The following is a 15,278-nucleotide window of genomic DNA, read 5'->3' as shown; positions in this document are numbered from 1 at the left end:
TAATACACTATTTTGTCCAATCAAATTATCAAAATGGAAATAAATATTCATGGAAACAAATAAACAGGAATAACAGAGAAAGTCTAACATAGTGTCAGATATGTTTCTGTAGTCAGGATATTTATCAGGAGAACTCTCACATTACTAATAACTTCACACTATCTTTACACATAATTGTAAGTTTCCTGTAAGAAACTATTATGTTACAGTGTTCTATTGGACATTTAGAGTTATCATGATCCTAGAAATCACAACTGTAAATTTTATTGCTATTTGCATTCATGAACCACTTTAAATAATTCATCAAGTGTTACTGAAAAGTACTCTTCTGTGTCTTTAATTAACACATAAACACAATTTCACTTAATTAAACATTAATTTTCAAAGTTGAACTATAATTACACAATTAACCATTTGAAAATTTAAAGAAAAATATCTTTTAAAAAAAATACCAAATATAGTAACATGGTTATATTTAATCAAGATTAATTAGCAATATGTGAAGATTTGTGTATAGATGTTTCATTAGACGAAGACTTAGTTGATAGTGGGGAGACATTTCTTACTAGGGGGCCTGTAAAAGGGATTACTCTGGTATTGTATTTCTGTGATTTTTCATTTATACTTAGGAAGTGTTTCAGGGGGTTTATCTGTAAATATTGATCCACAATGGTTATAGACCCCCACAACGGTTGTGTATCTGATCAAGACTTAAGTAAACATATAAATGGAACCTATAGGTGTTACTGTGACACCTGTAATCAAGGTTAACGACACCTGCTAACAATCAGGTATCTTTTACATATGTAATAAAAGCTGTGTAGAAAAAGTCTGTCTTAAGTCTTTTCCTACTATTGCAAAATTGGCCGTATAGAGTTCAAAGTGGTATATGACTTTTCTTCCACATTATTCATTAGTGTTTTCCCCACTCACTGGTGAGCTACAACACACCTGAAGATTTGGTCATTAATACTGTGTATACCTAGCTCCTGTATACTACACTGTTGGTTTTACCCCCTACAGACTTACCAGGTAAATACTGAGCTTTATTTGTGAACACTGATAGTTGGGAATGAAATGCAGCTAGAATTGAAATAATAATGGTATCAAATTTATTCTGTATCTGTTAATTATCCAGATAATTTCTTTGAAACCAGTGTTCTTATCTAGTGTGATCCTGTGTTCCCTAATCAGCAGGTCGAACTGTACTGGTCCCAATCAGTGCACAGTGACTGACATCTCGATCGACCAATCAGCTACTAGCTGATTTTTTAAGCTCCGCCCCCCTAGAGTGGCAATGAGTAGATACAAGTTTTACTACAGCACAAGCACAGCAATGAAAACAACAGCACATGCTGTTCTGTGAAACCCAATGTTGAGTACTATCCTAATGTCTGATTACTGTGGATTTCTATGTAGTAGTTAAGAGTGCTGATACTGGTGTGTATGTGTCTGGATTATCATCCTGGAAATATAACCTCACTATGTACAGAGAGCTGATTTCATCTCACCACAAGGAGACATACCTGTAAACTATATAGGATTTTTTTTACTCCAGTAACTTGTTTATTACCTGTCTTTAAGACCCAGGTGAAAATTTGGCATGACTCCAACTGATGTGTAGTGACAGTATCATGTCATAAAGTTTAAAGTGGTATAAAACTTGAGGATTAATAAACAGACAAACGTGTAGACAGGTTTGTTGGTGTCTTACTATAGTTACCTGTATTTGTTCTAGGATTCACTAGTTAGCGGATAACACAACTGCACCATGGACTTATTACCAGTCCTGATGCTCCTCCAGGTCACGGCCACTCTCTCCCAGGATTGGCATCGTGACTTTGAAGCTGTGAAGATCTGGCAAATCAAAGGTAAATATCAATTATTTGTATAGATCAGTGCTTCTGGAATAGCTTCAGGTTAACTTACTTGATTTGGAAATATTTAACTTATTTGATTTGGAAATATTTAACTAACTTGATTGGGAAATATTTAACTAACTTGATTTGGAAATATTTAACTTACTTGATTTGGAAATATTTAACTTATTCATATTATACAACATTTAAATTATCATGCTATATATGAGAGCATATGTAGAATGAAATGTTAAAAAGAGGTGCATTTTGTGTATAACATTTCCAGTTTTAGCGTGTAGAGTTGACACAAACCCCTGCCAGATTTTAATCTTGGTCAATGTAGACATTTTAATGGCAGGGTTTTGACCACCACTACAACTACTTCTAATGTGTTGACTTAGTCAGCAAGGTAAACCCTTCACCAGTCCTGATTTCTTAATGGTCAACAGTATTATACAACGAGGTCAGTGTTAGGGATGGTCCAGTGTCACAGCTAGCTAACCTATTTATCAGGGGAAATCCCACAGGTAAAGTCACGTTGATTGCACACCTGTGAAAGTCTGGGTTTTTTGTGGCATTACCTGAAGCGATGGGTAAAGATATACTTCAGAAATGTTGATGAGATACTCCAAAATTGGTTTCTGACATGTACGGTAGCACAAAATAAATAACTCCACAACAACAGGATATTTATATTGAAATCTATCACAGTCTTTCTCTCCCCTCTCGGCTTCTTTTTTAAAAGCTGAGGTGGTACAAAAATTATAATCTCAACATTTTATATTGAAATTCATTTATTCATATCCTTCTTATACTGAATAACAAAACAAGTTGAATTTAAATAGAGGGGGGAGGGCTATTTGATACAAAGGAGTTGTCAGGGTGGACATAATAGGTTTGTGGATCAGGGTAGGAGTGTTGGTTACAGGTAACTTTATACCCAGTAGAACCTGTCACATAGTCCTGCCACAAACCAACATCTAATCCTCCCCACTGACACTTCCCATCCAATACCAACAGCGCGGCAAAGTCAACCAACCGGCACCAGGACGCGTGATGTGTATACCAAAGGAGGCACATGGAGTCAAAAACCAGTCCCGCTTGTTTTGGTCTAGGTATCTGTAGTAGTGATATGTTAAATCTTATGAAGGATCATCATCTGGCATTAGGATATCAATTTCTTTCGTCACTACAGTCTTACAGGGATGGGAAATTTACACGAGAAATATGTTTACGAAAACAAAATTATTTGGTTAAAATCTATCAACAGGATATCTTTTAACAGTCTTCATCTAAATGATAAAATAAGGCATTTATCTTTCAGAGCTGCACATATTCATTTGACACTGATACCCTATTTCATAACTCTAGAAATGAAATGAATTGCATTAGGTTTAATTGATTTAGTGAAAATATTTCATAATTCCTCCAGTTCATGACAGTGCTGTATACAGTTGAGTCTTGGAGTCTCTTGAGTACAGCTGACTCAGACTCACTATCAAACGGCTCCTCACATCTGGATCTTAGATACAGCACTAGCTTAGTCCAACAGATTTGTAAACACTCACAAAGCTGTCAAAATCATCATAAATTATCCCATAAAATATTCACATGTCATTTGTCTGAAAGGATCTGTAAATGGATATTCACACTGATATTTGGGCTTCTGTAGTAAAATTGGAGTAGGGAGGGGGCCCTCAATCAATATTCAGGTCATGGATACAGACGTCAGGGCATTCCTTCTCCCTGGACATTCACAAATCAATGTACTGAAGGTCAAAATTATACAATTTTGTAGAGCACATTACTACAGACTGGAGTGAGTCTGTCTTGTGGTCCAATTATCATGATTGACCATTCCTTGACCTGCTGGCTCACCTGTTGAATCAATATAGTGGTCAGTTGTGACACCTGTGCTTGATAAGACCAGGGTAGTTACCTGTGTACTGCACCTGGATCTTTATCATGGTGAACTTAGTCATAAACATTGGACCTGTGTGTAACAATCTTTTACACACAGTCCTGTGTGTATGACTGTATACAGATCTATGGGATGGAAGTTTTAAGGGGTTAAGGGGTATAATTGAAAAAACTGACAGGTAGATACATATATAACACAGCCATATGGCTGTCGGTAATCTCGGCCTCAGCTCCTTTCTTCTCGTCTGCCAAGTTGTATTGGCCCCTGCCCCTATAAAACTGACTCTACTGGTCTGAAGGGTAAATGAAGCGGGACTTTTTTTGGCACCACTAGTTCTGTCTATCAGCCCTAATCTGTACTGGACCAGGGTCTTGATCCACTGCTCCTACTGAAATATTATCAACACATCTTATACTTCTTGCAATTTTATGAAAGTTTAGAAAAAAATTGGGACAAGATATGATAGGGGACAAAATTTGTAAATGCCGTGCTACTAGTTTAAAAAGATTCATTGGGATATTTAAAAGTGGGGTGATAATTTGATTATAATTGGTTTGGTGAATTGGTTTGAAGGTTCAAATGAATTTTTGAGCCTTTGATCTGTGAACACTTTCTCAGCGGAGGGGGAATAGGTGAAAAGTAGTAAAAATTAATGAGTTCACAGGTAAAATGTTGTCAGGCACTTCTGACCAGGAACAATAGTCCACTAACAGGTCTAGGCGAGGAAATCAGGGGGTCAAACAAGCAGGCGAGAAAACAATAGCTTTGGTAACACCTGCTGCTAGCTCATTAACCTGCACACAGGTGTCACATTTAACAGGTTACAACATATTTACCTGTGATAGGAGGGTGATAATTCCTCTCTTCTATTCCAATTAACACCACAACTAATCATACTGACATTTACATAAGCTAGGCATTTATCTACTTGCCAAGCCTAAATAAATAACAATTAAAAACATTAATTGTTATTTTTTATTAATATTTTTAAGTAAGAATTTAAGGATAGGAGATGAAAAATAGGGGCAAAAATAAAAGCTAGAAAAAAATTCAGAAATGATACAAAACTCTAATAACCATGCAGGTGTTTTTGTCAGCATCAGTTTTAACGGTGATATGGATCACTTGAAAAGTGATTTAAAATATAGATTTCAGGTTGTTTATAGAAAAAGAAACAATGTGGAGGTCATTAATATAACCTTGAGAAATTGCCTTACTGTATACTTTGTATTGTTTATTTTTATGTACATTATATACATGTTTTATAGTTGTCATTGTACGAACAAAAGGAACATGGATTTAATTATATTGAAGGTGACTCAGTAAATAATTTGTATAATAGAATCTTTATTCACAGTTCTGAAACATGTAACACAGGGTGATTGTACTGACTTACCTGTAATAAAGATGTTAAATAGCATTGTTTTAAACTTTAATTCATCAGTAAGAAGTCATGTGATTGACATGTTGGTTTTCCATTACAAGTTTCTGAAGTTCTATATTCTACAGACATTTAACCATGTCAGCTGATATTTGAATTGTGGTTTGAGCTGTACATTGTTGGTGACTCCGAGGGTCAAGGTCTGCATACACCTCTCAATAATTACGGGTATAAAGTTGTGTCATTGTCTCTGTGTTTTGCAGTGTGTGCATATTTACTGTATAAACTCTGAATATATCAAATGTTAAATTTGGAAAATGTCAAGTTAATTTCAGTGTATTTCATACATTCATCTCACTTTTAACCTCTGGGTCCTAAAACAGTCAGAAAAATCCCCCAAGCATTTGTTTTTTTCAAATTAACAGAGAACCTTACTTATATTGAAAAGCAAAAAATGTGTATAAAGTAAGATATTTTATATTCAGCTGTAGATAAAATATTAATACAAATACATGTAAATGTGTTGAATGTAACATTGAAACAAAATGGCTGTAGGTGACAGATCACACACACAATGTTCACACGCTTGAGATCAGAGGCTGTACAATATGGCTTTATGTAGAATCCCTAGTGATCTAATAATATTGTCCCTGTTACCAATATTCTACACAAACCTGCATCACTGGGTTCTATAATTGACTACCTAAATACTTCATGACTGGAAAAGGCTATGTGGTATCCGTCATACAAGGAAGCTTCCAATCGTTCAAAATCCAAACTCTATTTTGGGCATCAAAATATGTTTCAATGAATGAATTGATCGCTGATGATTCTAATACATCTGTTTCCTTTTTCTGGTTTTTACATTTCCTGTTTTGATTCATGAAAAATGACAAATAATTCCTGGGTTCACCAAACAACTTTATTTAAGGAAGTGATAGATCAATAATTTGTTGAAGTTGAATTTTAAACTTGAGCTTAGATGTTGATACCATGTAGATGTGTACAAGTCTGAAACATGACTATTCCATCAAAGACTAGATCTACCAGAAAAGCAAAATACCTTAAAAACAACCTACAACTGTTTTTTACTACTTGAGATTTTTTCGACAAGCTACACCGTAACAGGAAATAGGATAAGATGATTTGTGGTACAGGTCCTCAATAGAAGTATATAATTAACGTAGCCGGATTTCCTACACTTCACACCGTACTTGTAGTATCAAAGTCAAACCGAACCAGGTATATCCACGAACATTTCCGTGAGACGACTGTTCATGCAGTATATGTGTTTATTCCTGTGGTTAGGTTTCGATTACTAATATTCCTGTGGCTGCAATATCTTAACTTACTAGTGCTATTCTTTTGCTTTATTTTCTCATTCGATGCCTGTGAAAATATTTTCTCTTCATACTTATCTAACTATGTATGAATTGTTCATGCGTGAGAATTAATCCCCCTTTGAAAAAACATAGATTACGAAATAGATTTGTAAGATTCCTTCAGGCACCAAACTTTCACTACAAAGTGTCTGTGGACATGTCCATTGTCACGTCCTAACAGACATCACAATAGATAAACTATTGTCAACACACATCATGATAAGGCACATTTCCAAGTCATTTACAGATAGGCTGTGTTCATGATTCTTGAACAAACATATGCTGTTTGAAGATAGAGATATTTTATGGAACTACTGGTATAGTCGTCAAGACCTACAGTTAAACCTTTAGATTTGACAGCGACTAGTTTGGCTTGGGCTTGTAATGGTGTTACTTGTGATTTCTTTGTGGGCTTCTAATCTGGTGTGCTGGCTAGTTATATACGTTACCATAGGCAGCCATACAGAGCTGAAGAGGTAGGGAATGGACAAGAAGCTCCATCCTCACCAGGAAGCTTGGCCACACACAAACCAGACATCAGACAAGGCCTACATTTGGAGCTATATCTCTGAAAAAACAAGATGACACTGGGGGAAATTAAACCTTTCCACTAGAAGAGATTTCATCAAGGGAAAGCTGGCTGATTCCATGTTAAATTGATTTCAAAAGCAATTCTCCTGGGGATGGTATTCATTAAACACTGGTGCTGAAAAATCTTGCTTTGCATAATGAAATTTTTTAACAGTGTCATGGCCAGAATGAATGAAAAGATTCCTTGCTGATAGAATATTACTGGCTAGTACATGACTGATGTTGATTGGATGGCAGTAAAATCTGTTATTGATAAGTTTAGTATACTTTGACTTCAAACGAGCATGCTCCTAGTTGTCGACCTTATTCTGAAGGGCATGCAATCCTCAGGCATGGTGAAGCCTCAGGTTTATCACTACTGGTGAGAATTCACACTTCCCAATACAGGGACATTGATAGGAAGCCTGGTTGATTCAAGCTACAGTTGATACACAAGATTTTATACAAACACTTCAAGGCTTAATCTCTGTAGAAAGATCAGGATGCTACATCCTGGGTACTCAGTAATTGATGGTTATTATAGACAGACATTGTAAACCTCACATCTCCCTTCTTGACTCCTTCCTTTTAATCTCTACCCTCAACTTCCTCTAATCTATCTCCTCCACTCCTTCCTTCTAACCAGTCTGTAGTGGCGACTTTCAAGTTCTGATGATATTAAATAGAAATGATAAAAATAAATAACAAGCTGTGGATACTATAGATGATGAATTAAATTCACATGAGTGGAATGATCTAAGAGACCACCTGTATAAAGATATTTTAGACTTCTCGAATGTATAAGTTACGTAGGTAGTAATGATCAGAGGACTGGAGATAATTATCTATAATTACACTGTATTGGTGGTCGCTGGAGGGTTAGAAGATCTGTACAAACTTTGTATACAAGTTCATATGTAATCCTACCCTTAGAGGTAAGCAGCACATCAGATCTTGCCTTGGTACAGTGGTTACACACCAAGTACTGATCTATTGGAGGCACATTATAGTGATACATGTATCACCTGACACTGCACTCTAGGTACATAGCCAGGTTAGCTTGTCAGTTCCTAAGTACAGCAATAAAGAAGATTATAATATGTTGTTTGATATCAAACCCCCCTCCCCTTCCCCCCTCTCCCCAAACCCATGTTATCAACATCCTCCAAACATGTAGTACAATATTTTATTATTTGCTGGATCAGTGTGGTGAATCCTGACCATCAATCACTTGATTTGATGAGTACAACAAATTAACTTGTAAGTACAAATGAATCCACATAATGTTAGCTGTTGTCGTGACCCCAGGCAGGATCTGGCCTTCCCGTCTCTATTACTGACCCATAAAACAACATTTAGCTGACCAAACCTATACCCCAAGGGTCATCAGATAATGTCTCGAGCTTGACAGTTTTACGTCTGAATTAGGACAGTTTGTCTGTTCAGGTAGACCCTGAATAAATAGTCGTATACATAATAAAAATCAACAATGTCTTACAAGATAACGTTGCAACAGTTAGTAATGTTATGTAAAGATGACCATGAAAAGCAGACATCGTAATTAGCTCCCATGTAGCTGGCAGAAACTGATATATCATACAGATTTAAAAACAGATACTAATTAACAATGTCAAGTTTTAAAATATCTTTTTTTAATAAATTAAAAAAAAAATATGGATTACCAGGAAACTTATGTATCAGTCTTGAAACATGACAGGACAATCCCGAAGATTTAAGGATCAGTCCCTCGGAAGATTTAAGATAACATTCTCAATGTTCCCTCATACCTCTTCCTTTTGATGTAGAGTTTAATTGCCAACTGCCTACACTAAAGTGCATCATGATTTTGCCCTCAGAACAAGATCTCTTCTCACGATAGTGGATGGCATTTCAATATGATCTGATGATGTGGGTATCACAACTTATAGAGGCCCTTGTTTGACCGATAGATATACTTTTCTCCACACTGAACTCTTACATTCTAACACTTTAATTTCTGTTGAAATTTCTTTGATTTGATATTCATTTGTTTTTGAACTTGGACTTTGTGGCGACAACATAACAGATGACAGTTGACATTTGCATTTTAAAATATGCAAACACTTTTGTTTAGGTAGACATCTCCTACGTAAGGCTTGAGGCCATAAATACTTGCACTTACAAAAGGTGTAGGTATGCAAAATCTATGTGAAAATATCCAAAGGCCATTTTTGTCTGAATGTTAGGAAGGGATACATACCACACTCTGCTACCTACAAGATTTTTGATGATTCTGAATATCACCTGTCATTCCACACCTGCACATGAGAATACTTGTAATAATAATAAGAAAAACAGTATTAAGTACCGAAACCTGATTGATATTGGCAGAAAAAAAAGATAAGATGTCGGCCATTTTGTTTTACTGCCGCTGATGTAGATGTACTTGCTATCTTCTGTGATTTACCCTCTTGACTTTTCGTGTATGTAGCTAGAGTCGGGGTTAAAAGTACATGAAGTGTGTTTTATCGGACATCAAAGCGAGTTACAAAGGAGCTGACTGGACTGTACAAGTGATGCCCATTCAAGTCGCAGACAAATGTCTAACACTGGATGGTCAACATGTTGGCATGACCCAGTCTAGTTCTTTTTTTAACCTGACCAATAATCTTGATTGTTCGATTGTTGTCTGAGGAAATATGATGAATTGATTGTTAATGATAGGCATCAGGGGCAGGGGAGTTAAAGGCCGAAACCAGCGTTTCAAACAAGATAGGGATCATTACAGGTAAAGGAAAGGTAGGCACTCGTGGAGTAACTTTTGGGTCATGATTTAGATTCAGTAGGTGTTGTTTCTTGCCAACATGAATGGAGAAGTGCCAGGAGTCTGTTATTATAATATCAAATTGGTTTGATATTTGGCATAAATTGGTTCTGTATAAATTGTGTTTACTGTTTTGCTGTGCGTCAGATTGAGTTTTCGTGTCCAAACAACATCCTGTATACGTAAAAAGGATTAGCAATGCAAAGCCAGGAAGAGTGTATGCTTTAAACATTTGTTTACCTGGGGGAGAACAGTTGTTCTGTATAGAAATCAGTCTCTGAAGGATAAGCAGTGTTAGAAGTGTTTTCTAATATTCTGATCCAAATACATTAAGCCAGTACGAAGATTAAAGCCTTGATCACATCTTAATCACAAACTAATCTCCAATATTACCTAGTACCTAGTTTAAAAAACAATACTTAATTGCATTGGAAAGTTGACAAGAGATTTAGAGGCCTGCAACCTTCATTCAAATCTGTTAGGTTATGGAAATGTTTGAATGGCAGCACCAATGACTACATCGGGATAAGCCTTAATACGACTAAGATTATTATAGTATAGTTTTAACTCAAGTCTACATTAATTAAATGTCCTACATTGGTGACAACTTCTAATTATCATACAGTTGATGATAATTGTTAGCAGTGATAAATAATACATACAAATAAAATACACATACATTAAATTTAAATTTTACAAACAATAAAGAAAAAAAGAAATTGATTGATTGAACAGCACATTTTGGATGTGAAGTGTTTACTTAGGGTTGGGACGGGTGATGCTGACGTCACAGAAATGAAGTTTGACCTCAATAAACAAATATCAAGCAGAGTTTTTGTCAATATTTGTCTTCTGTTCTGCTATATGAAACTGGTATTACATGTTTGCTTCGTTACTATATTTTTTTCCAAGGACTATTTTAGGGTTTGGATTACGTCTGGGTGATCTTGTGTTTGATAAACCATTCAGAGTACACTACAAACTAGAGTGATTTAGAAATGTTGAGAAGTATATTCGAGGCGAGAAAATATTTTGGTGTTGAATACTGGTGTTGTGTGGTTATGTGGTATGAAAATCATTATAGTAGGATTTTATCTTTAGAGACAGTCATTTGTCTCTGTTGTAACAGCTAAAGTTACAGGTCACAAAGTGAGATTTCAACACTTAGAGTTATTGGTCACTTTAGGTGAAGACACTTGAACATATATTATAGGCCTAAAGTAGGAAAGCATGTTAGATACAAATAAATTGTTACCATGAAAAATGAAAGCCAGCAAAATAATTAATTTACCTCAACATATTGTTCCATGAAAGAAACATAGGTATAAAATTTGAGGTTATATCTGACAAGTTATCTAACTTAAACACTGACAAATAGTGGTGACGTCATCTGTGAAAAAAATAACATTGATTTACAATCCATGGTCGAGTTAAAGTGTATAGGCCTGTGGGAAAGTGATGGATGGATATAGAGAAATGTTTTTTACATCACAAGGTGTTGCTTATTACAATGTTTTGTGAAACATTACAGAATATTTTTTGTATTACGACTTGTTGTCTGTTACAAAACTTGGTGACACATTGGTAATGTTGTAAGAGATTGGCAAAATATCAAGACTTGTCGTACAAAAACCCACGTCACCCATTCTTGTTCTGGTAGGATCTTTGCCAAATCTTCATACAAACTTTTGTATAGGCAGATGGGTATCAAGAGGAAAAATAAATCTACGATTGTAAATATGAAGAAGTTTTTATATTGTATTAAATGTGACAGTGTGTATCGTATTTCCAATGGCCATGGAGTTGTGATATATACACAAGAGCATACAATATTGCTATCATATTTTTGGACAGGGTCAGCGATTTATATGAGATAAGTCGTGGGACGAGTCCTAGTTCACTTAGACATACACTGTTATAGAGTTTGTCAAACTTTTTATAGGGTATGACTTTTATTATTGAATATAGTAGATGTCCTCCTTCATGATATGTCAGACAATTAATTGTGTAGTAATTATATTATACTTTGAAGTAGGCCGCCAAATTTTAATTTGATCCTGACACACAAACTACCCCCTACCCTCCACGTTGCTTTGTAGTCCAAAGCAGTGATACATTATTATATGTTCATCACCATATTAAATTTTTATTAATTGCAACTTAAATTAACTCAAACAATACCAAATGTTTCACAATCTGATTAATTTGTTAAATAGACCAAATGGAGACTGTAGTATTTTGAGGGTTTTTTTTGTGTCATGGTGTAGGCTGAGAGTCTTGTAGACAGATATCAACACAACAGCTTTACATAATCACAAAACAAATTGATTGGAATATCATGATGCATTTTAAATATCCTTCAATTAAGGGTTTATCAGATGGGCGTAGGCCGTGTTATAGTATCGTGATTAGCTTTCAAATATTGACGTCAACATATGGTGGTTTGATTAGTTGTTACAGATAACTCCTCGGTGATCTACCTGGGTAGTCTGTTTAAATTAATAGGGTATTTAAAGAAATTATAATTTATTTCTATCTAATACTAATCTTAAATGAAGACTTAACGTGTAATCAAGAAGATTGAGAAATTCTATACCAAAGTTTTCATTTACAACAGATTGAACACACTGCTAAGAGTATACAAGATGACTGGTAATATGGTATAATTTCAGTTATAAGCCATATGTATGGGATCAGAAATAAACCCTGATATAAGAAGTATTTCCATAAGAATTATATTTATTCTGTTCACATTTTATAATTTTATTTTATAGGGTGGCTTTGCCAGCATTTATTAAAAATCTCCATTTAATTTCAAACCTCAACCTTTTCAAATTATTCAAATGAACAAAAATCTTCACATCTGTTTTGAATGAAGTTTCAAAGTTGATTTTATGCATCTTAGTTCTATTATAGAAGTAATATGAATTATTCAGCAGCTCCTGCTTGCCTCTCAGTGTTACAGGAGGTTCACTCTCACTAGCTCAGGCAGAAGCATTCTGACCTGGCAGAGTGCCAGTTCAGGTCAAAGGTCATAAAAACTAAAAGCGTCTGACATACAGATGAATGTTAAGGGCCCCTAACTAGAATCTCTGCCTTTTGCTTATCATGTCTGTTCTTCCTAAACTTTGTTTGATATTACCACAAATTATATCTGCTCTGACAAATTTTACAATTAATTTGTTGAGGAGCAACACATGTGTTCCATTTAGGAGTATTAACCGGATAAGGTGGTTCTGGGCTTTTCTTATATGTAAATTTTCACTGATAAGTTGGTTTAAATCTGTACGTTTTATAGAAATACTAATCTGAAATTTTACTTCAGAATTATAGAACATTTGACACTACTTACAACCAAACTTTTTTTTAAAATATGCTAATTGTGACCTGAAGTATGAGGTAACCTGAGATCTGTCACTTAAAGGAGTGTGTGAAGAAGTAGAGATATACGGCGTAAAAAGCACTTCACATTTAGTGTGATATTCTCTACAACGCAGTAGTCTTAACCTGCTGACATGTCTAGTTTAATACCGCAAAGTATTTACGGGATGGTCTCATTAATACCTTTACCTGGAAAGACATAATTACTCTTTCTGATCAGGAAATTATTTTTTGAAATAAATTCAATTAAAAATTGCTCAAAGACTCGAGATTGAAACAAATTTTGAAGTTTGGAATATATGAGGTGACCTTTTTTACAAACCTACACCACACATTTAACGGTTGGAACAAAGTTGGACAAGAAGAAACGAAACATCAAATACAGCATGTTTATTCTTAGAAAAGGATGGGAAAGAAAAACATGGCTAATTTAGTCTCACAGCACATAATCAGTAAATATATCTCACTGGTGTGGCAACAGTCCTAAGGTTATCCTTACTTATATCAATCACGGAACTGACAGTAACTGAAAGTTTCTAGGGTTTCTCCCAGCATTAATGATATGCATACCTGGTGTGTACTTGGGACATCAGTCATTCAGTACATCACTGACAGAGGGTTTAGAAGTCCCTAGGGAGCTGGGGCTTCTTCTTTATAACATTGCCTCATAACATCAATTCTGTCATTAATGATTCAGAAAGACTCCTGATAAAATATAGCTGTACACTTGGAGTAAACAGTGAAGCTTAGAAATTGCCATCAAATATTAACCAGAATATTGAGTGATAGCTTTCTCAATACAAAAAAACACTATAAAATTAATCCATCTATCTTATCTGTGAGGTTGTATCCGTAATCTTCTGTGATTATTATCAATTTGAAGGGGTATATTTCCTGATTATGAATTGCCTATCCTTTATAATGAGTTGTCTTTTCCTGGTTATTAATTGTCAGTCCTTCTTATTGGGTTATCTTTTCCTGATTATGAATATTTCCACTTTAAACATTAATATTGTCTCTTGTATTTTGCAGATGTGCCAGGAAGACAGTCATATTCTGGTGTCAGTACCCATTCTGACTACTTCAAACTTTTGTACACGGACCAAGGGTCAATGTCAATGCTAGTTGGAGCAAGGTAAGACTCCATCAAATTGATATCCATCAGTAGAAAGAGATGCAACAAGATTCAATACATAAGCAGATATTGTGGAAAGGGATAAATTTCATGTAATTTGTTTTACAATTTTTTTTATAATAAATAATGTTAATAAAAAAAATCGCTGTGGGGGAGAGTTTATTATTGGACAAACTTTCACAATACCTTAATATAATTACATTCATAAACCATTCTCTTTTTTTAACTCATGACATGTATTTCTATACATTCAGATGTTCAGAGCGTCATTTAACATTTTCAAATGTCAAAATACTTGCCATTCTATATTTGAATGTTTTTGTGTGTATGTTGACCTCTAACATTTAGAGGTCATGTAAGATCAGTGTATTGTTGAAGCTGTGAGGACGTTTTAGAACTTGATGTATACCTTTGAGGATGCCAATGCTTGGGACATTTGTGATATGACAATTTATATTGTTGAGAGAAGTTATGTTGGTTTGAATGGCTCCATCTGTTTCCCTGTTTAGTCCCGTCAGACTGTAGCTCCAACACCAGAAAATGTGTGTAAGATAGAGAAAAATCCAGGTGATAAGGCAGGGTACTTAAAAGTCCCTAGTAACAGGTCAACTTCTTCAAATGTGTAAGACAAGTGTGCCAGTGTTTGGCAGACATGTTTGTTTGTGGGATCAGGGGGTCACACAGCCTGTGTTTGTATTGATAAGGGGGCTCACAATCCTCCATTTGACTAGAATCTGAACTAGGGGTTTCTCTATACAGACCTGAATGGTCCGTGTTGGCCATGATAAGGTCACATGCAGCCTGTTTGTATACAGATTACATACAATGTGCCAACAAGCATCCAAT

General features: G+C 35.2%; 1 protein-coding gene across 2 annotated transcripts in view; it reads left to right on the top strand.

Annotated features, from left to right (window-relative positions):
* Nucleotides 1-1,359: 1,359 nt before the first annotated feature.
* Nucleotides 1,360-15,278, top strand: part of LOC132559396 (semaphorin-1A-like) — a 35,639-nt gene continuing 21,720 nt past the window's right edge. For both annotated transcript variants that reach the window (XM_060224009.1, XM_060224008.1), the window contains exons 1-2: nt 1,360-1,871; nt 14,330-14,432. In XM_060224009.1, the coding sequence (XP_060079992.1) occupies nt 1,772-1,871; nt 14,330-14,432 (203 nt within the window). In that variant the 5' untranslated portion in view covers nt 1,360-1,771. The remainder of the gene's footprint in view (nt 1,872-14,329; nt 14,433-15,278) is intronic.

The sequence above is a fragment of the Ylistrum balloti genome, unplaced genomic scaffold (assembly GCF_031769215.1).
Source record: "Ylistrum balloti isolate Yb309-2 unplaced genomic scaffold, AGI_CSIRO_Ybal_v1 Utg370906, whole genome shotgun sequence".
Lineage (NCBI taxonomy): Eukaryota > Metazoa > Mollusca > Bivalvia > Pectinida > Pectinidae > Ylistrum > Ylistrum balloti.
The sequence above is the reverse complement of the archived record's forward strand: the minus strand, read 5'-3'. Positions and strand labels throughout refer to the sequence as shown.